Here is a 24,635-nt window from a genome sequence, read left to right on the forward strand (position 1 = left end):
ACTGAAAAGAAGTAACTGTAAGACCTAGAGCATTTGTACCTCTCTGGATTCCAGGTTCCTCACCTGTGATAGAAGTGGTAGCAACCTATTCTGCATCGGTTAGGTTTTATCAGAGAAGCAGAACCATTCTGAGTGATATAGAACAAGGGGAGTTATTACAGGGATTCAACTTACACAATTGCAGAAGCCAGGTAAACTGTCAGTAAGGCTATTTCTTCTGCCCATAATGTTAGACCAGAAGTCAGCAGGTGCCGAAGACCGGCTCCAGCCAATTCAGGGATTCTCGAAGGTGGGTGAGGAGTCGGCGACTTGAGGGAATGAGAGCCATTTTCAGAGGTGTGACTCTGCCATTCAGAGTCAATGTTTTAATTTTGTATGCTTTACACAGAAGTATTTGGTATTAACAATTTTTGGCAAAACATGTTTTTACCCAAATTTTTTCAGCACACTTGGGTACAAACAACTTTTGGCAAAATATATTTTTACACAAATTTCTCAGCGCATACCTGCCCTGATAAACTCATATATCATGGTTGGACAAACACCCAAAACCATCCAAATTAACATCATGCAAGTCATTCTGGTTACCTAGCCACAAAAATCAATTCTATTTAATATTAACCTCAATAACGATGTATTTCTGCATAGATGAAGAGCACATTCACACCCAAGGCTAAACCAAAAGTACAAAAACAAGGGGCTTTTTCATTAAAAAGGACACAAAATTATAAAAAAAAAACCACTCTCCAAAGAGTCCTGGCACAGTTAAAAATGGCAGCCCAGCTGGGCATGGTGGCACATGCTTGTAATCCTAGTACTTGGGAGGCTGAGACAGGAGGATCACAAGTTTGTGGCCAGCCTCAGCTACTCATTGAGTGAGTAGAAAGGCACTCCACAACTTAGTGAGACCCTATTTCACAAATAAAGAATAAAATAGGACTTGGGGTATAGCTCAGAGTTTAATGCTCCTGGGTTTAATCTCCAGTGCCACAAGAAAAAAAAAGGCAGCCCATTTCTTGCTACATAACTGCCCTTTTATATGCAGACCACTCTAGGAAAAATATATTTATAATATATATACACACATATACATACACATACCTCTGATCTCTTACAAATACCAACTTCTCTTGGCTGTTGAACCAAATTCAGTATAGGCAAAAATAAAAAAAACACACCTAAGTGAGATAAAGAAAATCAAATCAGTACCCAGGTATTCTCCAACTATTTCTGCACATACAGGAGGCATACAGCACAGTACCTAGCCCAGAGTAGTAGCTCAATGTGTCAGAAGCCTGCTTCATAAGCACGACCCCTACTTGCCCACTTCTAATATTCCCAGCTCAACTAACACCTTGGGAATCAATCTGGGATCTTATTTCAAGAAACAGAAACCAATTCTAGTTATCTCAAAATATCTTTCTTAGCCAGGCATGGTGGTGCACGCACACTTGCCATCCCAGCATTTGAGAGGCTGAGACCCAAAGGATCGCATTTCATGGCCAGCCTCGGCTACTTAGTGAGGCCCTCTGCAACTCAGTGAGACCCTGTTTCAAAAATATAAAAGACTAAAAATAGGGCTGGGGGGTGTAGCTTGGAGGTACAATGCCCCTGGGTTCCATCTCCATTACTGCAAAAAAAAATTTTTTTTAACTAACAATTAAATGGTAAGAAGTGAAGTCATTCAGGAAAAAAGCTACTGAAGAGACTAAAGATTCATAATGGGGAAAGGGAGAGGGACGCCAAGTGCTGTGTATGCCACTGTCAACATGATTTACATTGTGATGTGAGACTGTAATGTACCAATAAAGTAATATTAAAATAAAATCATAAAGAAAAAAGATGCATAACCAAATTTAATGCATGAAATGTAACAAAAAGGAGTTATAATTGATATTCTTCTGACCACATGGGTTATATATGAGGTGATATTCTGGGATTGCTCATTTTCTTAGAAGTGATACTGATATTGTGGTTATGTGGAAATATGTCCTTATTCTTACTCAATTCTTGCTAAAATAGTTAGAATTATAATATCCATAACTTAATTGATTTTATAACAAAAACATATTAAAAAACAATGAGGCAAATATGGAAAAATATCAGCCATTGTTTAATCTTTGCTAATGGTTTAATGCATGTTCATTATTCTATTTTTTAACTCCTCTGTGTAAGATTTCAAAAGGAAAAGGAAAACTGGAGACACTATATATATATATGGGTAACATATATATATATATCCATAAAACCAGAAGGGTTCCTAGGGTCTAGGACACATCTAATCCTTCAGGGAATAGGCGGAACTCCAACCCATGTTACCCTGATCATCAAGATTCAAATTTCACAGAGAGTGTTGTTGGATTAGTTTTAGTTACTTGCCTACCCCTCACTCCAGGGGTCCTAGAAGCAACTTGACAAAGTCTCACCCAGATTATATCCAATGGGAAAGAGATTTTCAAAGCCACATCACAATGCCCTTACCAAAAGAAGAAAAAAGGATGCCAAACAGAAATATATATATATGTACATTTTTTTTTTTTTTGGTGATACTGGGGATGGAACCCTACCCCCAGGCTACACTCCCAGACTTATTTTGTATTTTTTTTATTTGGAAACAGGGTCTCTTACGCCAGCGAGACTGGCTTCAAACCTGCGCCATCCTCCTGTCTCCGCCTCCCAAGCACAGGGATTATAAGGGTGTGCCACCACGCCCAGCTACCTGTGTACATTTGATTATACAAATATTGTGTATTATCCTGAATACTCATTTGGTTTCCCCAAAAGCATCAACCTCTCCAAAGGCAGGCGTGTGTGTGTGTGTGTGTGTGTGTGTGTGTGTGTGTATACATGGCATATACTTGTACAAGTGTCTGTTGCTTTTTTGTGTGTCTCCATAGTTTCATAGTTGTTCTTTTTTTTTTTTTTTTTTTTTTTTTTAAATTTTATTTTATTGGTGCACTGTATTCATACATCATAGTGGGATACAAACTTTTGTAGACATACATGCACACATTGCCCAGTCAGCCCCCACCCGATCCCCACCCCATTCTCTCCCCATCCCTCCCTCCCATGCTTGGCTTAGTGGTTGACATCTAGTATTATAGCAATTTATCCAAAATTTAAAATGATAATCTCACATAACAGTTTCATTTGTCTGATACCAAGCTTTTGATGACTTAAAGATAACATTTCAATATTTCTTTTTGCTTTCTTTCTTACCAGAGAATATTTTTTTCTTTTTTTTAGGTGAAACTATCATATATTTATTTTTCAGAAAAAAATCTATCCTGATATGGAATATGGACTCTAGATACCCAAAACAATCTCGAAGCAAAAACAAAGCTAGAAGATGTATATTTTCTGATTTCAAACCATATAAAGCTACAATAATTGAAACAGTGTAGTACTGTTCTAAAGGCAGATATATAGACCATTGGAGTTAAATACAAGCCTAGAGCTAACTTCTTCCCTATATTGTCAAGTTATTTTCGACAAGGTTTCCACGAAGATTTGGTGGTGGAAATAATAATCTTTTAACTAAATATTGTTGAAAAATAATAATTACATGGAAAAGAATAAAATTGGACCCTTACCTAATCCCACATACAAGTATTAACTCAAACTAGATAAAAGACCTAAATATAAATCTTAAGACTATAAACTTTTAGGAGAAAATCTGGGTCATAAAACCTCACAACATTGAAATTGGCAGTGATTTCTTGGATATGATTTCAATGGCACAGGCAACAGAAGAATATACAAACTCCCTAAAAAATAAAAAACATGTTGTATATCCAAAGACAATGTAAACAGAGTTAAAAGTTACTAATAGAATTGGATAAAATATTTCCAATTGCTATATCTGAAGGTATATTAATATTCCGACTAGAAATCCTAAAAATTAACAACAATAAAGGCAAACAATACCCTTTAGAGATAGGTAAAAGACTAACATAAATAATGAATCTCCACAGATAACCAATCTTAGTTGTCTGTTGGATGGAAACTCTTGTTTCTCTGGTTCTGGTGAGTGTTACCTATTTCTTCTTTGTAGTTAATCTCTTTGAGTATTTTCTCTAGCGCTGGTTTTGAAGACATAAATTCCTTCAGTTTCTGTTTGTCATGGAAGCTTCTTATTTCTCCATCTAATTTGATAGAAAGTTTTGCTGGATAGGAAATTTTTGGCTGGAAGTTGTTTTCTTTCAGAGTTTGGAATATGTTACTCCAAGCCCTTCTGGCTCTCATGACTTGGTTTGGGAAGTCTGGAGTGATTCTAATTGGTTTGCCTCTGAATGTCACTTGGCCCTTTGTTTTTGTTGCCTTTAAGATTCTCTGCTTGGCTTCCACATTGGTCATTTTGACAATTATATGGCGTGGGGATCCTCTTCTCGGATCCTGTCTAAAGGGAGTTCTATAAGTTTCCTGGATCTGTGTATCAACCTCTTGCTCTATATTTGGAAAATTTTCTGCTATTACTTCCTTGAAGAGATTGTTGATCCCTTTGGTATCACTTTCTTTTCCCTCCTCTATTCCAATTATTCTTAAGTTAGCTCTCTTAAGATGGGCCCATATTTCTTCAATGTCAGATTCCTGCTGTTGGATATCTTTTTCTAGATTAGAAACTATGCATTCATTTTTGGATTGCTCATCTTCTAAGAGCGAGATTCTGTTCTCCATGTGGTCTAATCGGTTGTTTGTGCTTTGAATTGAGGCCTTTACTTCATTAATTGCATCCTTTATCTCTTTTTGGCTCTCTCTGAGTTCTTTTCGAAGCACCTCTATTATTTCTACAGTTATTTTCCTGATTTGATCTTCTAGAAATCTCTGATTTTCTGTTTTATCAGGTTCTGATATTGTGGGGTTGTGCACATTCATTACTTCAGTGTTATTCCTCTTTCCCATGATTTCGGAGGTTTGTGCCTTCTCTGGGTTCTTCCCTTGGGTCACTATGGCTTCACTTAAGGTGCTCTGGATCTCGAGTCTGTATTATCTCAGACCCTACTACTCCTTTACTGGGTTGTATCACAGAGTCTCCGACCCAGGGAGTCGATAGAGGCTGCTTTAAACTATGGGGGGTGCCAGGTTGCACGCTCTCCTATGGTGTGATATCTCTGCCACCACCACTCCCTCACTGGGTCAAGTCCCAGGAGGCACAATACTGGGATTTCTCCTCTGTGGCCCGCAATTTGACTCACTGTTCTTGAGTACGTAGATGTAGCTGTACTGGACTCGGTGAATTCACTGCTGCTGCCGCCGCCGGTGGCAATATGGCGCCTCTGCCACGCCCTCGGCCATGAGGCTGGCGTATTTTTTCTTCTCTGGTTTTGATTTCCACTCTGAATCCCTGCAGCGTGTGCTGAGCTCAGCCACTGGGAGCTTTAAATGCTGTCTGTGCCGAAAGATCCCGCCTGGCTGTTCCGCATCGGCTCACCTCGGCTTGCTGTAGCCGTCCGCTGAGTTCGCCGCTGCCGCCGGCAGTATGGCGCTGCTGCCGCGTCCTCGGGCGCGTGTGTCCCCTCTGTGGCCCTGAGCTCTGTTCTCAGTCCGCTTTCTCTCTGGAGCCTGGTGGTTTTTTTGTTTTTCTGGTGATGGTGTTTTCTGGCTATGAAAGGCGCTCTTTTTGTGGTAATGGAGATTGGTTGTTAGCGGGACTCTTAAGCCCCGCTTTTCTCGGTCGCCATCTTCCCGGAAGTCTCTCATAGTTGTTCAACAAATACTTTCTACTCCTATAAAATACATCTTTAACTTCATAATTAAAGACTGGGACCACTTTGAAATAAAAACTAAATAATTCTAAGTCATAAACACTAATCCTGCTGCATTGCAAGTACTAATAGGCTAAAACGATAGGCACTGGCTTAGCTTACAAGTCTTTGGTCAATGGTCAGTTCCTCTGGGCTCAGCTAACCTTGGCTGGGCTCACTCATTCATCAGCAGTCAACTGGCAGCTTGGCCGAGGAGAGGCTGCTCCAGGATTACCTGGCTCTGCCCGTTGGATTGTCCATCATCTGGTAGGCTAGCGAGGGCTGGTTCCATGAACAGAGCAGAGCTGTCAAGACTTCCTGAGAACTAGTCTCAGAATCAGCACTCTGCTGCTTACACCACATTCTGTTGGCCAGTGCAAGTCACAGGCCTGCTAGGATTGGGGGAAGAGGAGTGAAATATGTTGACTATAAAGCTGCATTGCAAAAAGTGGGAGTACAGGGAGGGGTGAAAAGTGCAGCCTTTACAATCAGTCGATCATATCACCTTATGAACTTTAATATCAAGTCACCATGGTAGCATATGTCTGTAATCCCAGTACTTGGGAGGCTGAGACAGAAGGCTCACGGGTTTGAGGCCATCCTCAGCAACTTAGCAAGGTTAGGAAGACAAGGAAGGAAGGAAGGAAGGAATGGGAAGGAAGGAAGGAAGGAAGGAAGGGGGAAAAAGATAGATTGTGAATGTATCTTGGAGGTAGAATGCCCCTGAGTTCAATCCCCAGCACCACATAACACGCGCACAAACTACTTTAATATCTAAAATATAGTCAGCCCACCATATGTGTGGGTTCCACATCCTCAGATTCAATTAAAGCAGGTTTTAAAATATTTAGAAAAAAATGGTTTTAATATATTTAGAAAAAATTGCATCTGTATTGAACATGCACAGAATTCTTTTATGGTGGTAAGTTTACTAATATTTTCTAATACTACATAACAACCATTTACATAGAATTTGCATTGTATTGGATATTACGGGTAATTGAGAGATGATTTAAAGAACACAGGAGGATGTGTTGCAGGTTGTATGCAAATACCATTTTGTATAAGGAACTTGAGACTCTAACAGTTTTGATATCTTTGGGTGGGGTGTAAGGGACCTGGAACCAATCTCCCACAAATACCCAGGGATAACGGTATTTTATTTTTGAATGAAATTTAAAATTAAAAAGAATTTTGCGACATTGCTAAGAAAAATCTCTTTGTTTTTCTATTCTGGTGGTAACCATTGCCCTAGCTACTAGCTGCAGAGTAATGGGTGGTAACATTTGTATGCAAATGAGTTATTAGTTAACATTTGTATACAAATGAGCTTTTACTTAGAACTAAGCCTTCTTTGACATCCATCTATCAAAATAACACTGCCTTTATATTTATAGGTGACAAAACCCTTGTCCTTTTCCCCTTGAATCTACTGCTAAAAGGCTCATTCTTCTTGGATCACCTAAAGATCTAAGGGTCTGCTGTATAGTTAAATTGCTAAAGGAATTAACATGATGTTCAAGAACATTCTCATCGACATAGTCTTATTTTTCCAAGTTAAATTCACATTTGATATTTGAAAGCTATTTTAATCTGTATTAGCATAACTAGTAGAAGTCTCTATATTTCTTATTTATCTTCAAATGCTAAATTCTAATGAATGTCATCTTGTACTTTTAATGCTAAGTGAACTGCAAGAAAAGCTCGGTTTTAAAACGCCCCCTCATGAGGATACGCACACATGCAGAAAATTAAAATGAATTAGAAAGGGGGGGGGGCAGGCATCAGGAGACTGGTTTCTCACTGGAGCTCTGTCTTCTACTAACTTAGTAAATGACCTTAAACTAATCACTAAACCTCTTTAGACTTAATATTTTCATTTTGTGATAGGGAGCTGGACTTTGGAAGTGAAAATCTCCTCCTTAGGGTTTCTGTCTGGTGCATCTCAATGAATGAAGTCCAAGGACTAGTGAAAGGTATAGAAATATGAAAATTTATTTTAGGTCAAGGATAGACAAAATTAGCTTCCCCCACATGAGGGGAGGGAGGTCCCTGAAAGAGAGTAACCACAAAAGCTCTTGGGAGGTAGGCTTTTATACCTCTCTGAGTTTCCCTATCTGATCTCTAATGATTGGTCAGGATTGAGTCTTAGGGGACCAATGCCTTTTGCCCAATTTTGATCCTCAATTTGAATTGTTATCTTGTGGGCTGGTGGGCCCTCATCTTCTGCCCACTGGTCTCTCAGGTCCCTCCACCTCACAGAAGGTAATACAGATGGCCTTGTTTAATCCTGCCTTTTTTTTTTTTTTTTTGGTGGTACTGAAGTTCCTGGAAGCCCTTCTACCTCCGGGCTACACTCCTAGACCTATTTTTACATTTTTATTTGGGAACAGGGTCTCCTAAGCCAGCGCGGGCAGCTGGCTTCGAACCTGCGACACGAGGAAGCTGGCTTCCTCCTGTCTCTGCCTCCCAAGCGCGGGGATTACAAGCATGCACCACCACGCCCGGCTCCCACCTGTTCTTTCTAGGTTCTTTGCTCTGTCTCAAATCCGTTCACCTGGGCATTGCACCTTTATACCACTGAGTTTTGACTCACAAACCGTTGATTCTATAGTATTGCTAGCATTATTTATGTGGAAGTCAGATTTGCTATTGTTGCTGCTATCATTTTAGAATTATTTAGGTTGGTTATTTTACCACTAAAACAATTCAATCAAAACAGGAGTAATTGAAGGAAAAACAAAAAGTAGAAGTCATCTATCCTCCTGTCTGCCCATTCTTATTTTCAGGGATAATATAAATATATTAAAGCCAGAAGAGAAAGCACACACACAAATCAGAGCTGACAATGATGGTAAATGCCCACAGCAGCCACATGGTCTGCCTCAGGCTCTGTTAATTTTAACTGTTAATTTTCTGGCAGGCCCCCCTAGGCTTTCAATGTGAGGACACATCTGTCTACCCAAATGCAGACACACACACGTAGAGACACACACATAAGTTTTTCATTTTTTAAAAGGTGAAACATAAAAACATACTAAAGTCTAATTTTCTGGCAGGCATCTTTCAGATCAAAGTTCATAGGCTCAAATGGATTCATTTTTAGTAACTGAAGGATATTCCATAGTTTATATATCTCCTTTAGGTTGTCTTCAATTAATGTTTTTTAAACTGTGGGAAATAAGACAGCATACTTAAGAGTTATGAACTGTTATTTATAATGATTGCACATCACAGAAGGGTACCTGCCCAAATGTGGCAACAGCTAAACTAAAAGACTTTCTTTTATGCATAAGAACAACCTAAAACTCCCTCAGAAAATGCCTTGTGATTAGCAAAAGAGAAATGGCCTCATGATACTCAGGTAGAAACCAGGGCATTCAGGAAAAAACCAGAGGCAACACCCAGTGGTCATAAGTTAGCAAACTAACAAAGGCTCTTCGAAAAAGAAAATATAAATTTGAAAGAGATCCCACTGTTTATTTAGTGAAATATTAAGAATTTACCAGTTTTGTAAAGACTTACTTTTCCTGCTTACTGATACAATATCTCACCATACTATAAAGCAGCCATTTTTTCCTTCTTTTCAGAGTTGGTTCCACTGAGCCCATTGGCATCCTGGTGCATGGGTACTGGGTGGGGTTTTCTAAAGGGGAATTGTGCCGGCTGATCCCAGCGGGCCTAGAGTCATCCGTTCTGAGGCTCTCCCCAGCACAGTATCGGCCTGGGTCAAGAGAGGCAGATGAAGTTAATCTCTGGTGTACGTGCCACCTTCACCAGCCCCACAGTGGACCCTCTCTCTGGGCCTCCTGCTCAGAACCTCTGTGCTGCCCTAGCCTCTCACAGACCCCATCAAAGTTGCCCTTTCCAAGGCAAAAACTCCTACTTTGGAGAAAAGGCAGTCTTGGGGGCAATGGAGTATGGAAGAGGTTGAGCACACACATTAACTCCCCTCCTCTCTGACCATCTTCTCAACCAGACTCTGCATCCCACATCCACCCTCTTCCCCCTAATGTCCTCTCACCAGTTTTCACCTTCACATTTATAGAAAAGGCACCGCTTTTTGAAAATACCTTTACAAGAAATATGTCTAATCCTTATCATGCCTCTGCTCTGAAACAAAATCCTTTCACCACCTCGACATTTTGTTGCTGCTCCCCAGTTCCCTGGGGACAAAATCTAATCAAGCTGTTCCCATGGTGAGGGCAACTGCTGGTACCCACTCATCTCCTCATCTCCCTCCCTCCAGGTATTTTCCAGACTTTCCTGATTATAAGAACCACCTGTAGTGCTTATTAGGCACATACCACCCAAGTCCTTCCCTGGAGAGACTGGTTCAGCAATTTTGGGGTGGGCCCCGTGAATTTGCGGCTTTTTAATTTTTTATTGGTGCATTGTATTTATACATCATGATGAAGCAAAAAACTTGTGTAGACATAAATGCACACTTCACCTAGCCAGCCCCCACCCAGCCCCCACCCCACTCCCTCCCTCTCATGCTTGGCTTAGTAGTTGACTATGATATGAATTAGTACATCGTACGCTTTAAAGAGTTTCCCTCTCCCCTCCTCCCATCCCCACAGTTAGGTTGCCTTATTTGCTCCTCTGTAGGATCTCCTTTTTCACCTGGAGTTCCTCCTATGACCCCTTTCACCTTAGCTTTCACATATTAGGGAAAGCATCCGATTCCTTACTTTGACTAATCTCGCTTAGCATAATGTCCTCAAGATCCATCCATTTCCCTGTAAATGCTGCAATTGTGTTTTTTTTAAAAAGGCTGAGTAAAATCTCATTGTGTACATATCCCACAGTTTTATAATCCATTCATTTTTTGATGGACATCTTGGCTGGTTCTTTAGTTAAGCTATGGTGAATTGTGCAGCTATGAACATAAATACACATGCATTAGTTTGGTAGTTTGATTTCCTTTCTTTTGGGTAGATACCCAGAAGAGGATTCTCCATACTGTTTTCCAAAGTGGTTGCACTAATTTGCAATCCCACCAACAATGTTTTAGAATTCCCACTTCCCTCTGTGATCCTTTTGATCAAGGAAGCCCTGGACATTTTATTTTTGGGGGGAGAGGTAGGAGTCTGAGGATTGAACCCATGGGCATTCTACCTCTGAGCTATACCCTCAGCCCTTTTATTTATTTATTTATTTATTTATTTATTTTAAAACAGGGTCTCGCTAAGTTGGTGAGGCTACCCTCAAATCTGCAACCCTCCTATCTCAGGCATGTAGGGCTTGGCTGCAACCTATTTCTAACCTATTGTAATCTAACTATTCTATTTCAAATGGCTGTAACATAGACTGGAGATTACCTTCACTAAGAAGACAACACATAAATCAGCAATTGCAAATGCTACCCTGCTACTTGGGGTAGAGCTTGAGTCTGTTAGATTCACCTGTTGAAGAACACCAGCTGCAGGCATCTAGGTGTCTCAAAGAGCAATGAGAGATACTCAAAAGACACATTGATCGGGTCTCAGGAGTTCTCAATGGCCCTAACACTTGACTGCCGAAGCTTCGGCAAGTTGCTTTGCCTCCATTTCTCATCCACAAACTCCTAAGTGATATATAATATAGCATTCTTACTAAGATCACTACTCCTTTTGATACAGGAATTGAATATACTGCTAAGGGTTAACCAGGGAAATATGTAAAAATCATTCGTCATATTGTTTATAATGATGAAAATTTTGAGACCATCTTAATATCCGTCAGTGAGAAACAGTTAAGTGAGCACTGATTTACCTATGCAGTCTTCAAAATGATAATGGATACTTTTATGCAATATGGAAATGTCCTGACCTGTTAAGTCACAAGGGCAGGTGACAGCACAGTTCTTAAGCTTTACCCCCAGGTTTTTGTCTTTGCTTAAATTGTGAGTGAATTTTGTAGCAAAAGTTTGCAAAGTCACATGCCTAAATATTAACTGTATAAGATTATGGTGTCTTTTACCTTTTCCCTGTATCCTTCTTTTAATTGTGTGCATTTTCTTAGTAAGCCTAAATTTTAATACTTGGAAGTCAATAATGCTTCATTTGATTATTTTAATGCATATTGCCAGGTTGACTTCCACAATAGCCAAGAATTTAAAGGAAAGGTTTAGTGTAAATGAGACTTGTTTCTTCCTTAGTGGAGTCTGCTATCCTTTTTCACTCTACATTGGAGTAATAATTATTTTGTCCAAAAGGTCCTAATTTTCCCCAAAGTTATGGAAAAAAAAAAAGCACCAACTAACTCACCTAGAACCAATTTCAGGGAATTCTGGTTTCATTCCTGACCCCCAGGAGTAGCCGGTAGAATATTCAAGGCAAGTTAAGTGTCAGGAAGGCCAGAAGGAGCTTTCTTCCAAACCCCTCCCTCTCAGCTAAGCTGGGAGGGCAGGTGAAGATTCAGGTGCCCCCAGTAGTGTGAGGGCGGGGTCATGTCCTGCTTCCTGCTATAATAGCCCAGAGCAGCTCTCCCACTCCCTCGTTGAGTTGGCCGTGCCTTCTGCCATGGCGCGCAGGCAGTCAGGAGATCCTGGGAGACCCCTAAGCTCTTTCAAGGCAGGCTGGAGGTAAGTAATTCTGGGAACCAGGATGAAGGGTGCAGTAGCCTTGTTTGCTTAAGTTTGTTCTTCCTTAATTCCTGTTCTTTTTCAACAGCTACAGGTCATTTTCTCTCTTCTATGCCCTTGTGGCATTTGTGAACTCAATGGATCTTCCTTCACTGGTGAATCCCACCTTTCCAGGTATGCCTTGGGGGTGTGGAGGTCCCCTTAACAGGGACTAAAAGTGTAGGTAGCACACCCAGCCGGCTAGGCAACATGAACAGCTTGCCCCCTTCTTTGGTCAGGTCATTGGGTCTTCCCACTGCATGTCACTGGGCTTGCTATGTCATTTAAATAGAGTTTGAAAGAATGCCTGCACTACTTTCTAGTCCCTCTCTGACTCAAGTATTATGGCATCCTCAGGAGCCATAACACTAAGCTCCCATCTCTACAAGCAGTTGTCTTCAACTACAAACTCATACTTAAAGAAAGCATCAGATTAATGGGTTAAAATCAGATCCCAGTTATTTTTCAAGACTTTTAGCTGAGCCAGAGGTTGCAGAAGGGCAAATCTGGGGCAGAATTTGGTCTAAAAAACATGCCCTGGGGCTTACCCAGATCTTTCTCTTTAACTTCAACTTGCTAAACCTGAGATAAAGCTTTTATTCTTCAAACGTACCATTCCCACCTCCATCAGCTCCATTGTCAATGTTCCCTCCTGGCTTCTGTAGACTTGCTTGTTAACCCTGACCCAGGCATATCCCTGGAACTTCAGAATGACTTCCTTACAGTTCTGAGTACATCGTATTGTTCTTTCTTACCAATTTATGAGCTTCATGAGGGTAGGAGACTGTCCTCACCTCTCAACTAGCATCCTTTCTACTGGGAGGAAGTGTCTCTCCATACAACCCTGTAGGAATTGTGCCTCCAGTAGCCAAAAAGGTCCCAAATGTTTCTTGTGCCCTCCAGGCACAGTCACTTGCTATGAAAATGGAATGACAATCGAGTTCCCAAGAAGCTTTGGTAACAAGAAATGGCACGCATCTGTGGTGGGTAAGTAACATGTACTATCCCATCTTAATCCCAATTAGTAGAAAACCTTGGTCCAGGGCCAGCCTATTTGATCCACAGAGAAACCAAACTTTAGAGCAATTGGCACCCAGCTTCCCTGATGCCAGAACTCTGGTTTATATAATGCCATTAAAAGTGGGAGAAGTGGCTTTCCTAAGTGTGTCTTGTTATTAGATTCTCCTGGGAAATGTCTAGATGCAGGCCACAGCATCTCAGAGCTTGAGTCATATCACCCAATTGGGTCAAAAGTGAAGCAATTCACTGGGCATGGCACCTGCCTATAATCCCAGTATTTGAGAGGCTGAGACTAGAGGATCAGGGGTTCAAGACCAGCCTTGGCTATCTAGCAAGACTGTCAGCAATCTAGTAAGACCCTGTTTCAAGAAATAAATAAAAATAAGGGGTGGGGATATAGCCTCTGGTTTCAATCCCCAGTACCAAAAAAGTAATTGACATGCCTTAGAAATGAAACTAGTGGTCTTGGCTCTGTGCCTTTGGCAGACTGTCATTGAAATGTACTTTTCATCAGTCATCTGTCTAATCTGCTCCTGCTTCTAGATTTCCTTGGTGCTGAAATGCTGAACTGCACGTATATCCTAGACTCAGGAAATTTCACCCTGAAGGCCCCATATGAGACCTGCACCAGAAGAGTGGTGAGTAATTGGTCTGACGAGTGACATGTTAGAGTTAGTGGCAGTCAGCTTAGCTAAGGATTCAGGCCTTGGAGTAGAGCAGTGGTCCTAAGCCAGAGTGGCACATCTTGTTTTTAACCTCCCCAGAAAACACTTGACAGTGTCTGAAGATGCTGTTGGTTATCACAATTGGAGGTGGGGTGAAGGCTGCTACAAACATTCGGTGGGTACAAGCCCAGGATGCTGCCAAATAGCTTACACTTTTCAGGACAGTCCCACATGGCACAGTGGTCAGGCCTGAAGTATCAATGTTGAGAAATCCTGAGTCTGAATGTTTGAGCCCTTGACTCCTGGCTCTGATACGAACAAGGTGTGCTCTCAAGATCCCTATCCTTTCTAGGCCTGTTTGCCCACTGAAAAGTGGGGATAATGGTACCCTCTCCACAGGGTAACTAGTGAGTCATGCTATAGAGATGAAGATTTGGCACATAATCTAAGAAAAGCAACTGCTCAAATAAGACCTTACTTGGTACTGGGGATGGAACACGGAGACATTCTATCTCTGAGCTACACCCCAGCCATACTTTTATTTTGAAATAGTCTTACTAAGTTTTAGAGGGACTTGCTAAGTTTCTGAAGCTGGCTGCAAACTTGGATCCTCCTATCTTAGCCTCCCAAGTACAGGGAGTACTGAGATTACAAATAAAGAACCCCTGGCCTAAACAGGTGTTATAAAGAAAAGAACAGCTACACAATGAAGGTTTCTCTATTGCCAAGCAACAGTAACACCCAATCAGCATTCTTAGGATTAATAAAAGCAACCTGTCATAGAAGTTCTCAGGTTTCAGTGTGAGAAATTCAGAAAAGCATAAATCTAACCTTTAGTTGTAGCTCTGAGACGAGTCCTGGGAACTGATGTGCTTAACAATTCATCTGACACCGATGCAGATAACCTACAACCTAAGCTCTGTGCAAACACATTTTAGAGCCTGTTCTGTGAACAGAATGCTACCTGACTCAGTGGAACAGTAACTAGTATTACAAGTTTTAAACACTAAGTCATCTGGTCCACTTAGGCCCTCTGACTTCCCACTGAAGTAAGTATATGCCTTGTCAAAAGCTCCAGCAATTAAGCTGTCCCCTTCTAAAACAGACCTCACCAACTTCAGGGGGCTTAGAGTTGTATTCCCTTATGTAGATTCTCAAACTTACATGGCTTACCACCCCCATTTCAGAAAAAAAAATTACTTGGCACCCTCTGGAAAGACAGTGAGAAACTTGCATTCTTTTATGGAGCTTTTTCATCTCAGCATCACACATGAAATCCATAAAAGTTAAACCAAGGGTTTATAAACTATGATATGTGGGTAGGCAAATATAGCCGCTGGCCTTTTTTAAGTGGTCCTAGAACTTAGTGTCTTAAGAGTATTTTTAAAAACTGCTATATGTGGCTTAGAGCAGTTACTACCTGACATTTTGCTAAAAAGTTAGACCCCTGCTTTAGTCAAAAGTCCCTGAGGTCAGAGGTAACACCAAAGATGGTTCCGCCCAGCACAGTAGCTGATACTTGGGTGCTCTAAAGCTATATTTGAAGAACCTGGGTAGAGGCCACATACCAGCTCTGTTTTGCCAGGACCATGATAACCAGACAAAGGGCAAACATAGAGAAAAAAAGACTAAGCTCCAGTGCCTGATGCTGGAACTCTTCTGTCAAAATGACTTTATTAGGACATCTCTAAGAGCAGGTATCTTGACATAGAGCCTCCTGGCCTAGGAATGAGGTACCCTCCTGAACTTGTAATACTAGTTACTGTTCCACTGAGTCAGGTAGCATTCTGAAATCGCCTTTCCCACTGAGGTACTAGCTCTTAATCTGTTCATTTTTATTTTTTCTTTTCCTGGTACAGGGGATTGAACTCAGATATTCTACCTCTGAGCTATACCTTCAGCCCTTATAAACTTCCTGTCTTTTGAAAAAGGGTCTCGCTAGGTTGCCAAGGCTGGCATTGAACCTGCGAGCCTCCTGTCCCGTCTCCCAAGTACTGGGATTGCAGGTGTGTACTGCCACACCCAGATTACTGCTTTTACTATGCTATTTGCAGCCTGGTGGGCACCAGATGAACATCAGAGTCGTGGACAATAGCGCTGGTTTAGGAGGTGGGATTGCTGTGTATCAGTTCTTCTGTCCAACTATGCAAGTAGAAGAGGCCCCTGGTGTTTCAGAATCCACAGTCTGCATGAAGGATTTCATATCTGTAAGTGAAGCAGGCTGATGGACTGCTTTTCATATGGCTATAGTGGGGGAAATACAACAATATTTTAGATAGTTGGGCTTAGAAATTAGACAGGATCTCAGCCCTGTATTTACTATATTTGCTAAGTGATCATGACTTAATTCCTTTGTGGTACTAGAGATGGAACCCAGGGGCTTTCTACCCCCAGGCTACACTCCCAGACCTATTTTATATTTTATCTGGAAACAGGGTCTTGCTAAGTTGCTGAGAGCCTCACTACGTAGCTGAGGCTGGCTTCGAACTTATGTGATCCTCCTCTCTCAGCCGCCCAAGTGCTGGATGACTTAACCATACTTAGCCTTAACATAGCGTTAGTTCCCAGTTTCAAACTGGAGGGAACATAATACTCGGCTGATAAGGTGGCTTGAAGATTGAAAATACCAAAGTATTTCGAACACTGCCTGGCAGTAGAAAGGCTTCAAATGGTATCTATATTGAATACATGTCATGTCCAAAGGCCCTATCACAGATGCTAAGGTACACTAATGAACCAAAGAGCCCCATCAGTTTTCATGAAGTTCATAGTCTAGTATGGCTAATGTTAACTATTAATAGATAACTGGAAGTAACATTTGTACTTTATCATATCAATGGAACTGTGTGGTTTTGTTATATTTGATTTCCATGGATACAGTAAAAGTCCCTACAACTTAAGAGATGAAATGATATCTAAGGACACAATCAGAATACACAACTGGCCCTGTACTCTTCCTACTACATCCCATCATCGGGCTGCCTGGTGTAAGGAGGACACAGCAACTACTCTGGGTATTTAATGCATCCTTCTCAAGTGGCATGACTTCAGAACCTTCTCATCATGATTCATTTTTTTCTTCCAGTTTTCCTTTCCACAAATCATCTCTGGCTTGGCTGATGACAGCCAGGTATGAAAGTAATTTTTAAGTTGCCAACCTTACTAACATTTAAATTTGTTAAAGCTGACATTAATGTTAATGTGATAAGACATTAAATATGCTGCTATAGTTTTATAATCGAATAAATACCAGTCCTCTAAACATTCTTTTTACTTTAGATGAATAAATCTGAGGTGGGATGGATCATTGAGATTGGCAACAGTTCAAGAACCCATACACTGACCCTGCAGGAGGCCTTAAGACAAGGGTTTAATCTTCTCATTGACAGCCAGAAGATGACTGTTCATGTACCATTAAATGCCACTGGTGTAACTCACTATGTGGTAGGTATAAAAATGTTTTTTGTACCAACATCTAGGCACAGACTGGCATTCCTATGTCCAAACCATGTTTTAACCATGTCTTCAGGTTAACTGAAAATATAGTAGATTCAACAGTATCTTAATGTCTACTTGCCAAGTACTTTGCTGGGTACTAAAGATTTGATGAGAAAGACAGTCTTTACCTCAGTCCTTTTTTTTTTGTGTGTGTGGTACTGGGGTTCCTAGAAGCCCTTCTACCTTGGGCTACACTCCCAGACCTATTTTTTTATATATTTTTGTTTGGAAACAGGGTCTCTTAAGCCAGTGCGGCTGGCTTCAAACTTGTGCAATCCTCCTGTCTCCGCCTCCCAAGTGCAGGGATTACAAGCGTGCGCCACCACGCCCGGCTCTCTCAGCCTTTACCTCAGCCTTTACCTCAGTGTCTACTTCCTGTATATTTACATCTACAGTATAACTTAGAACAAGAGTACTCTTTAAAGCCTTCTGAATTAAGGTATTCTCTCTGGGTTATGTTGTCCCATGTGGTTTGGGGGCTTTTCAGGCCATCGGCAAGATACTAAGTTATATGAACTTATGAATTAAGCCTAGTCATGTGCTGTTTAACAAAGTCTAGGTCAGTGACGGGCCACATAAGATTGTGGTCCCATAAGGTTATCATGGAGCTGAAGGAATGCTTATTGTCCAGACATATCGCAGCCACAGTAATGATAGCATAATGTAGTGTGTGTCTGTGGTGATGTTGGTGTGAACAAATCTACTGTGCTGCCAGTGCTATAGAAACAGCCCATACAATCATGTATATTATGTACACGGTAGGCTATGCCACTCAGGTTTGTATAAGTACATCCTATGATAGTGTAATGACAAAACTGCCTAATGACACATTCCTCAGATTGTATCCATGTTAAGTGATGTAGAACTATACTTGGGACAGGTCCTGGCAAATAAGTGCTCAAATATCTGCTACTTTAACAAGAATGATCCTGTTTCACTTTGAGCATAAGTTGATTGCTGGCTCCTATAATCAGATTGCTGATTACTGTAGTCATGGAATAAGGCCAGTTCTTGCTCTCATCTGCCTAGAAATGATCAGCTGCAGGTCTCACCCATGGATAACAGTATTTTCCAGATGTTGAAGGACGAGGTTAGGACTAAAGTACCACCTGAACTGTCTTTGAGTGATATGCCCCCATTCCACTGTGCCAAAATAGTGTCCACAAGTTAAGTATATGCTTGCCCTGATGATTCTTACTACTTAGACACGCAAATAAACCAATATCTTCAATACGATCCCTCCAGCAAGGCAACAGTCATCTCTACACAGTGCTTCTGAAGCTTTCATTTGCATCACCTGGGCAGAAGATAACCTTCTCATCACAAGCTGTGTGTGCATCAGGTGAAGCCCCAGAAAGCCACAACTTCAAGGGTGGGATGCATATATCTGGGAGCTTAGTCAAGACTAGTAATGGGCATTCTCTCAATCATTCCTTGCAGATCTTTCTGTGAGTTGCAATGCCACACACATGACTCTTGCCATACCCGAATTTCCTGGGAAGCTAACATCTGTGAGCCTTGAAAATAGGAACATCCCTGTGGGGCAGTTCCATGACAACGGGATCAATACAGAAGCCACAGATGGCCTGAGGTTGCATTTCAGCAAAACTCTTCTCAAAACAAAAGTGAGTTCCATTATCAATCATTGAACCCCAAGAAAGCCTGTCTTGAAATATTCTGAGTTGTCCTGATAACTTGCCCACAGACTTGGTTTAATAGATTTTAAACGTTAGAATTAAGGTATCCCTTGGTCATCTTGTGTAAGATTTCTTATGTCGCTGAAGTTCCCTCCGACACCAAAGCTCTTTAACCTCCGCAATGGCAATTTTTCTGAGTTCTTCTCAGTTCTTTGACAGGTACAAACTACTTGTCAAATATCTAATGGTGAATCTCTTAAGAACAAAAATGTCTTGATGCAAACAAAAGGGTCCTTCTGTGTCCTCTCTGAGGCCAATCTTGACTGATGAAACTACCAGGGACACCAGAGAATAATCTTGCATCAGGCATATGCTCTTCAATAGCAGTTTGTAATATCTGTAGAGTCCTTTTGACTTGGACTTGGCTTGGCAGTGTATTCTAGTATTCTTTGGAATTTGATCTGCTCATTCAAGCTTTAGTGCCTCATACAAAGAGCATGCAGTTCTGAGTACTTCAGGGAATGAGTTTAAAGCAATAAATTTCCTGCCTGGGGAAGTGTTCAGATCTAGGGTTGTGATAGGGTCTCTTATTTTTGGCTTAGAGGCACTCCAGATAAGTCTGGAGTATGCCCAGCAAGTATTCAACAGACTTCCTTCCTGCCTCCTGTGACAGCTCTGGGCCCCAGTCAGACTGTGGCTGCTAATTGACATTCTTCTCTCATTTCAGTTCTCTGAAAAATGCCTACTCTATCAATTCTACTTATCTTCACTCAAGCTGACCTTTTACTTTCAACGGGATACTGTATCCGTGGTGATTAATCCTGAGTGTCTCTGCGAGTCACCAGTCTCTATAGGTAAAGTGTTTTATTAAAATCATTACCTACGTCTTGCCCTCTTGGCTCCCCTTGAAACTGCAAAAGGGGGGAGAAACATAATCAGATCCTGATTATTTTTTGCTATGGCTCAAAGAATATAAAGACTAACCAGACCAGAAATACTCATCTAGCTGCTATGATGGGGCCCCAAGTATAACATTTCTAGGTAGATTCTCACTATAACTGTCTCATGTTTGTCATCTAAGTATTTTGATTAGAGACCTAAGCCTACCAAGAAGGTAAGAATGCTTCAAACTTACAAGGACCATAAACATTTTAAAATTTCTTCAAATACCTACAAATTCTCCCAAAAGGAATACTGAGTGTGTGTTCTCTCTTGGTATTACCTCCATCTGAATTAGGTCAAGCCAAATAAGAACTAGTTCCACTTCAATTTATCCACAAACTGTTCTGAATTTAAGTTTAGGTTACATATCCCTTATCAAAAATGCTAAGGACTAGAAGAGTTCCAAAGTTTAGAGACTCAGATTTGGGGATACTTGCATGTATTTTTGCCAGTTAAGCATCCCTAATCCTAAAAGTACTAAGAACCTGAAACTTCAAGTGTCCTGTAAGCACTCAATATTGAAAGAAGGGATACAAGGACACAAGCTTCTATACTTGAGGATCACTTAACCTGGCTTTAAGTTCCCTCAGCTCCTTATCTAGGTTTCCTCACTCGTTCTTTCCCTATATTGGCCCTTCTTCCCATGTCATCTGGTCCTCTTCTCTGGATGATACAGAGCTTCTTAAATGTTGCTTAAGCCCCCCCTGTGACTCAAGCTACTTATCAAGATATTTGCCAAACAAAGACTTGAGACAAATTCTGGTACCTCCCGCTAAAAGTTAAGATAAATTCTTTATAACACTTCGAGGTAGGCTGATGACTTCAAGGCAGACAAACTGATATTCACTAAATCTTTATTGCTGTCTAGTTACAGGAGAGCTATGTACCCATGATGGGTTTATGGACTTCAAGGTTTACAGCCACCAAACAAAACCAGCTCTCAACTTGGATACCCTCAGAGTGGGAAACTCTTCCTGCCAGCCTGTCTTCAAGGCTCGGTCTCAGCGGCTGGTACGGTTTCACATACCCTTAAATGGATGTGGAACAAGATACAAGGTTTGTACTGGGAGATGGTAAGAGGTTAAGACTTCCCCCTTTAAGTCACTGACTGTAAACCAACTTTCTGTATTAAAGTTTGAAGAAGAGAAAGTTGTCTATGAAAATGAAATTCATGCTCTCTGGACAGATCTTCCTCCAAGCAAAATATTCAGAGATAGTGAGTTCAGGTATGATACAATTGCTACTTGATTTTTTTAAGCTTTAGTTAAGATACAAGGAATTCATAAACCTAAAATTCTTCATACCATCTCATACGCACTCTTACAGAATGACCGTGAAGTGCTATTACACTAGGGATGACATGCTCTTAAACACCCATGTGGAAAGTCTTCCTCCTCCAGTGGCCTCTGTGAGGCCAGGTCCCCTCGTGTTGACCCTACAAACTTATCCAGGTGAGCAAGTGATAGGTTGCAAATACTTTCACATGATATATAAAATATTGAGGTTTTCGTTGCGTTTCAGACAAGTCCTACCAACAACCTTATGGGGACAAGGAGTACCCTATTGTGAGATACCTCCGCCAGCCAATTTATATGGAAATGAGAGTCCTAAACAGGAATGACCCCAACATCAAGCTGGTCTTAGATGACTGTTGGGCAACTTCTACTATGGACCCAGCCTCTCTCCCCCAGTGGAACATTGTTGTGGATGGGTAGGTAGCCTCCACACCACATGGTACCCAGATAATCGGAACTTGCCGGTGATGCAAGAATAAGTCCTGTTGGACTTTAGAAAATCCTTTGGTCACAAAGTCCCTGATTGTCCTTAGTCCTAAGTGTAACCAGGTAGCTCATGCTGCTTTCTTAATTTTCCTGAAATCTTGAATGGGATGCTTTCCAAAGGGAGTCTGGCTCTAATACTCTATCAGGAGACAGAAGTGAATTCTAGTTCCTGTTTACCAAACACCATATACTAAGTACTATGCTCTCTACTCTACATGATTAATTGAGCCTCTTCATCCTACAAGGAAAATATTATCCCTCTTATTTCATGAAGAAATCCAAGCTCAGTACTCAACTAGCCCAACTCAACATTTAATAAATTTTATAGCTGGAATTAGAATTCTCATTTGACTCTAGAAAATGAAGATGAAAATGGCATGGGGTTGTACTTACACACATACATGGACATAGGTGTTTGTATTCTCAGCAATGCACCTATAAAGAACTGCACCAGGGCTTTCTTAACACTATGGGGGAGTATGATGCTAAGCTCTAAACAGGTACAATCTGACTTTAGGACTATGTATAGCCAGTGCAGTCAGGCAGCTCAGTCCTTCACCTCATTGAAGACTTGCTTAACCTTCTCCATTAGGTCTCCCTTATTCTTTACATTGGTTAAACTCCTAATTCCTTGGTACATACTACCTAGCATACTACAGGTACAACGTAGTACAGTATAGTCTTCAGAGCATCTCTTGGTAGCATGTCAAACAAAGTGGCAGGGGCTCACAACTTCTGTCATTAACATCCACTGCCTGGGACATGATAGAAACTCTTAAGCCAGTGTCTACTGAAGTGGTACACACATGACTTGTACCTTTTAAACTGTTGGCAGACAAATTCATCCTTGTTATACATAATAAGAAAAAAATCAACTATTGTGTACAACTTATGACATCATGGGAGGTATATTTGGAGATGTCAGGTCAGAGCCATACAAGTAGAAGGTATTAGTGGAAGGTAGGTAGGCATATCCATAGTCCTGAAGGTGTTACACATGACTCAATTTGGGAAAACGTGCATGTGACTGACATCCTCCCTCGTATCTACTTCCTAGCTGTGAATATAACCAGGACAACTACCAAACCACCTTCCATCCAGTTGGCTCCTCCATGGCCCATCCTGGGCACTATCAGAGGTTTGATGTAAAGACCTTTGCTTTTGTGTCAGAGGCTCAGGTGCTCTCTAGCCTGGTAAGTGATCAGGTCATCTGGGACAGGTTAGATGTGAGTGCACTGAATCCACTTAACTCTCTTCTGCCCCAGGTCTACTTCCATTGCAGTGCTTTAATCTGCAATCAACTCTCTCCTGACTCCCCTCTGTGTTCTGTGACCTGCCCTGTGCCACCTAGGCAGAGACGAGGTAAACATCGCAAATCCCTTATTGCTGTGAGTCTTAACCAAAGCAGGCCTCAGACTTTCAAAGTTTAAGACTTTAAGGACAGATACTACTTGTTCTGCAGTGAATCCAAAAAGGCCTCTTGGTCAAATCTTCCATCTATTTAGGTGGTAAGAATGAGATGGGCAGGTTCTTGTTTTGTGGATAAGTTCATTGAGAATTCATGCCAAGGTTTTATAGAAAGGAGCATAACCTCTCTAATATTCCATGACTATTTGTCTCCAGCCACAGGGGGCACCGAAGAGAAAGTAACAGTCAGTCTCCCAGGACCCATTCTTCTCTTGTCAGATGATTCTTCATTCAGAGGTAATTATCTTAAAGCCTAGAGCACTTCCTGGACTAAAGTTTTTTAATGTCAAAAGTTTAATGCTTATGTGTAACACATGGTTGTGGTAATTATAAACAAAAAGAAGTCTCCCTTTCCAGAGAGGTGTTAAGTCACTTGTAGTCCCTTTCAGAAATCTGCCTTCAGTACAGGTGGGATCACATTTCCACATCCTGATCTACACCTTGCTTCTTTACTCGTTTTAGCCACCTTATCTGTGTAGAGACCTACCTCAATGTTAGTGGTCATTATCAGAGTCACATGGCTCCACCTTAGCCATGGTCCTCATTCATGACCCATTCATGAACATCCAGGTTACTTTAGCGGCTGATATATTTGATAAAGTTATATTAGATATTTAAAAGGACCTTTGCTTACTATACAAGAAATTCAGGATATACCCCTAGTATTAATGGGTTAAAAGGCATTAGCATCTTTTAACTTGCTAATGGAAAGTTTGAATCTGTATTAGATTATACTTCCATTACCTTCCTATCTTTACCTCAGTCTTACTTTCGGGCCTAGAATTTGAAACTTAGCTGCTCAAATCCCTAACAGCTGATGATACCATACAATTGAAGGATGGTTAGCCATAACTGTTAGCATTAGAGTGTTATGCTGCAGGTGAAGACCGAGACTCTCCAAGTGTCACATCATCTGATACAAGATCAGAAACAGCAAGCAAGAATGGTGGGGAGACTAGAGGTTGTGGAGTAGGGAAGGATGAGGTTGGCTCACAGCATAAGGCTATACCTTACCACAAACTTCCCAGAAAGGTTCACTGAAGCTTGAGGTTCCTTAGGGAGCCTTAACAAGGCTTCGGCTTACTCTCCAAACATTAAATTAATACTCAGAATGTGGTTCCTTCCCAGATGTTGCAGATCCCGAAGATCACAGAATTGCTGAAGATATTGCTTCTAAAATAGTGGCTGCCGTGGCTGCCTTGGTAGGGTTGGTGATAACTGTAGGCTTCGTCAGTTACCTTTGTAAGAAAAGAACCATGATGTTAAATCACTAA

At 41.1% G+C, this 24,635-nt stretch overlaps 1 protein-coding gene across 1 annotated transcript; it reads left to right on the plus strand.

Moving 5' to 3' along the window:
• Positions 1-226: 226 nt before the first annotated feature.
• On the plus strand, positions 227-24,635 carry ZP2 (zona pellucida glycoprotein 2; the record flags this gene model as incomplete). Its single annotated transcript, XM_080703932.1, has 22 exons — positions 227-289; positions 5,935-6,011; positions 6,120-6,278; positions 9,907-9,993; positions 12,202-12,312; positions 12,401-12,486; positions 13,255-13,338; positions 13,915-14,009; positions 16,091-16,243; positions 17,122-17,166; positions 17,316-17,480; positions 18,780-18,876; positions 18,975-19,159; positions 19,899-20,025; positions 20,982-21,169; positions 21,248-21,339; positions 21,440-21,564; positions 21,635-21,824; positions 22,952-23,087; positions 23,160-23,256; positions 23,518-23,598; positions 24,490-24,635. The coding sequence occupies 22 exons, from the start codon at positions 227-229 to the stop codon at positions 24,633-24,635; spliced, it is 2,589 nt and encodes an 862-aa protein (XP_080560058.1).

This window comes from Muscardinus avellanarius, assembly GCF_963383645.1.
Source record: "Muscardinus avellanarius genome assembly, chromosome: 10".
NCBI classification, from domain to species: Eukaryota; Metazoa; Chordata; class Mammalia; order Rodentia; family Gliridae; genus Muscardinus; species Muscardinus avellanarius.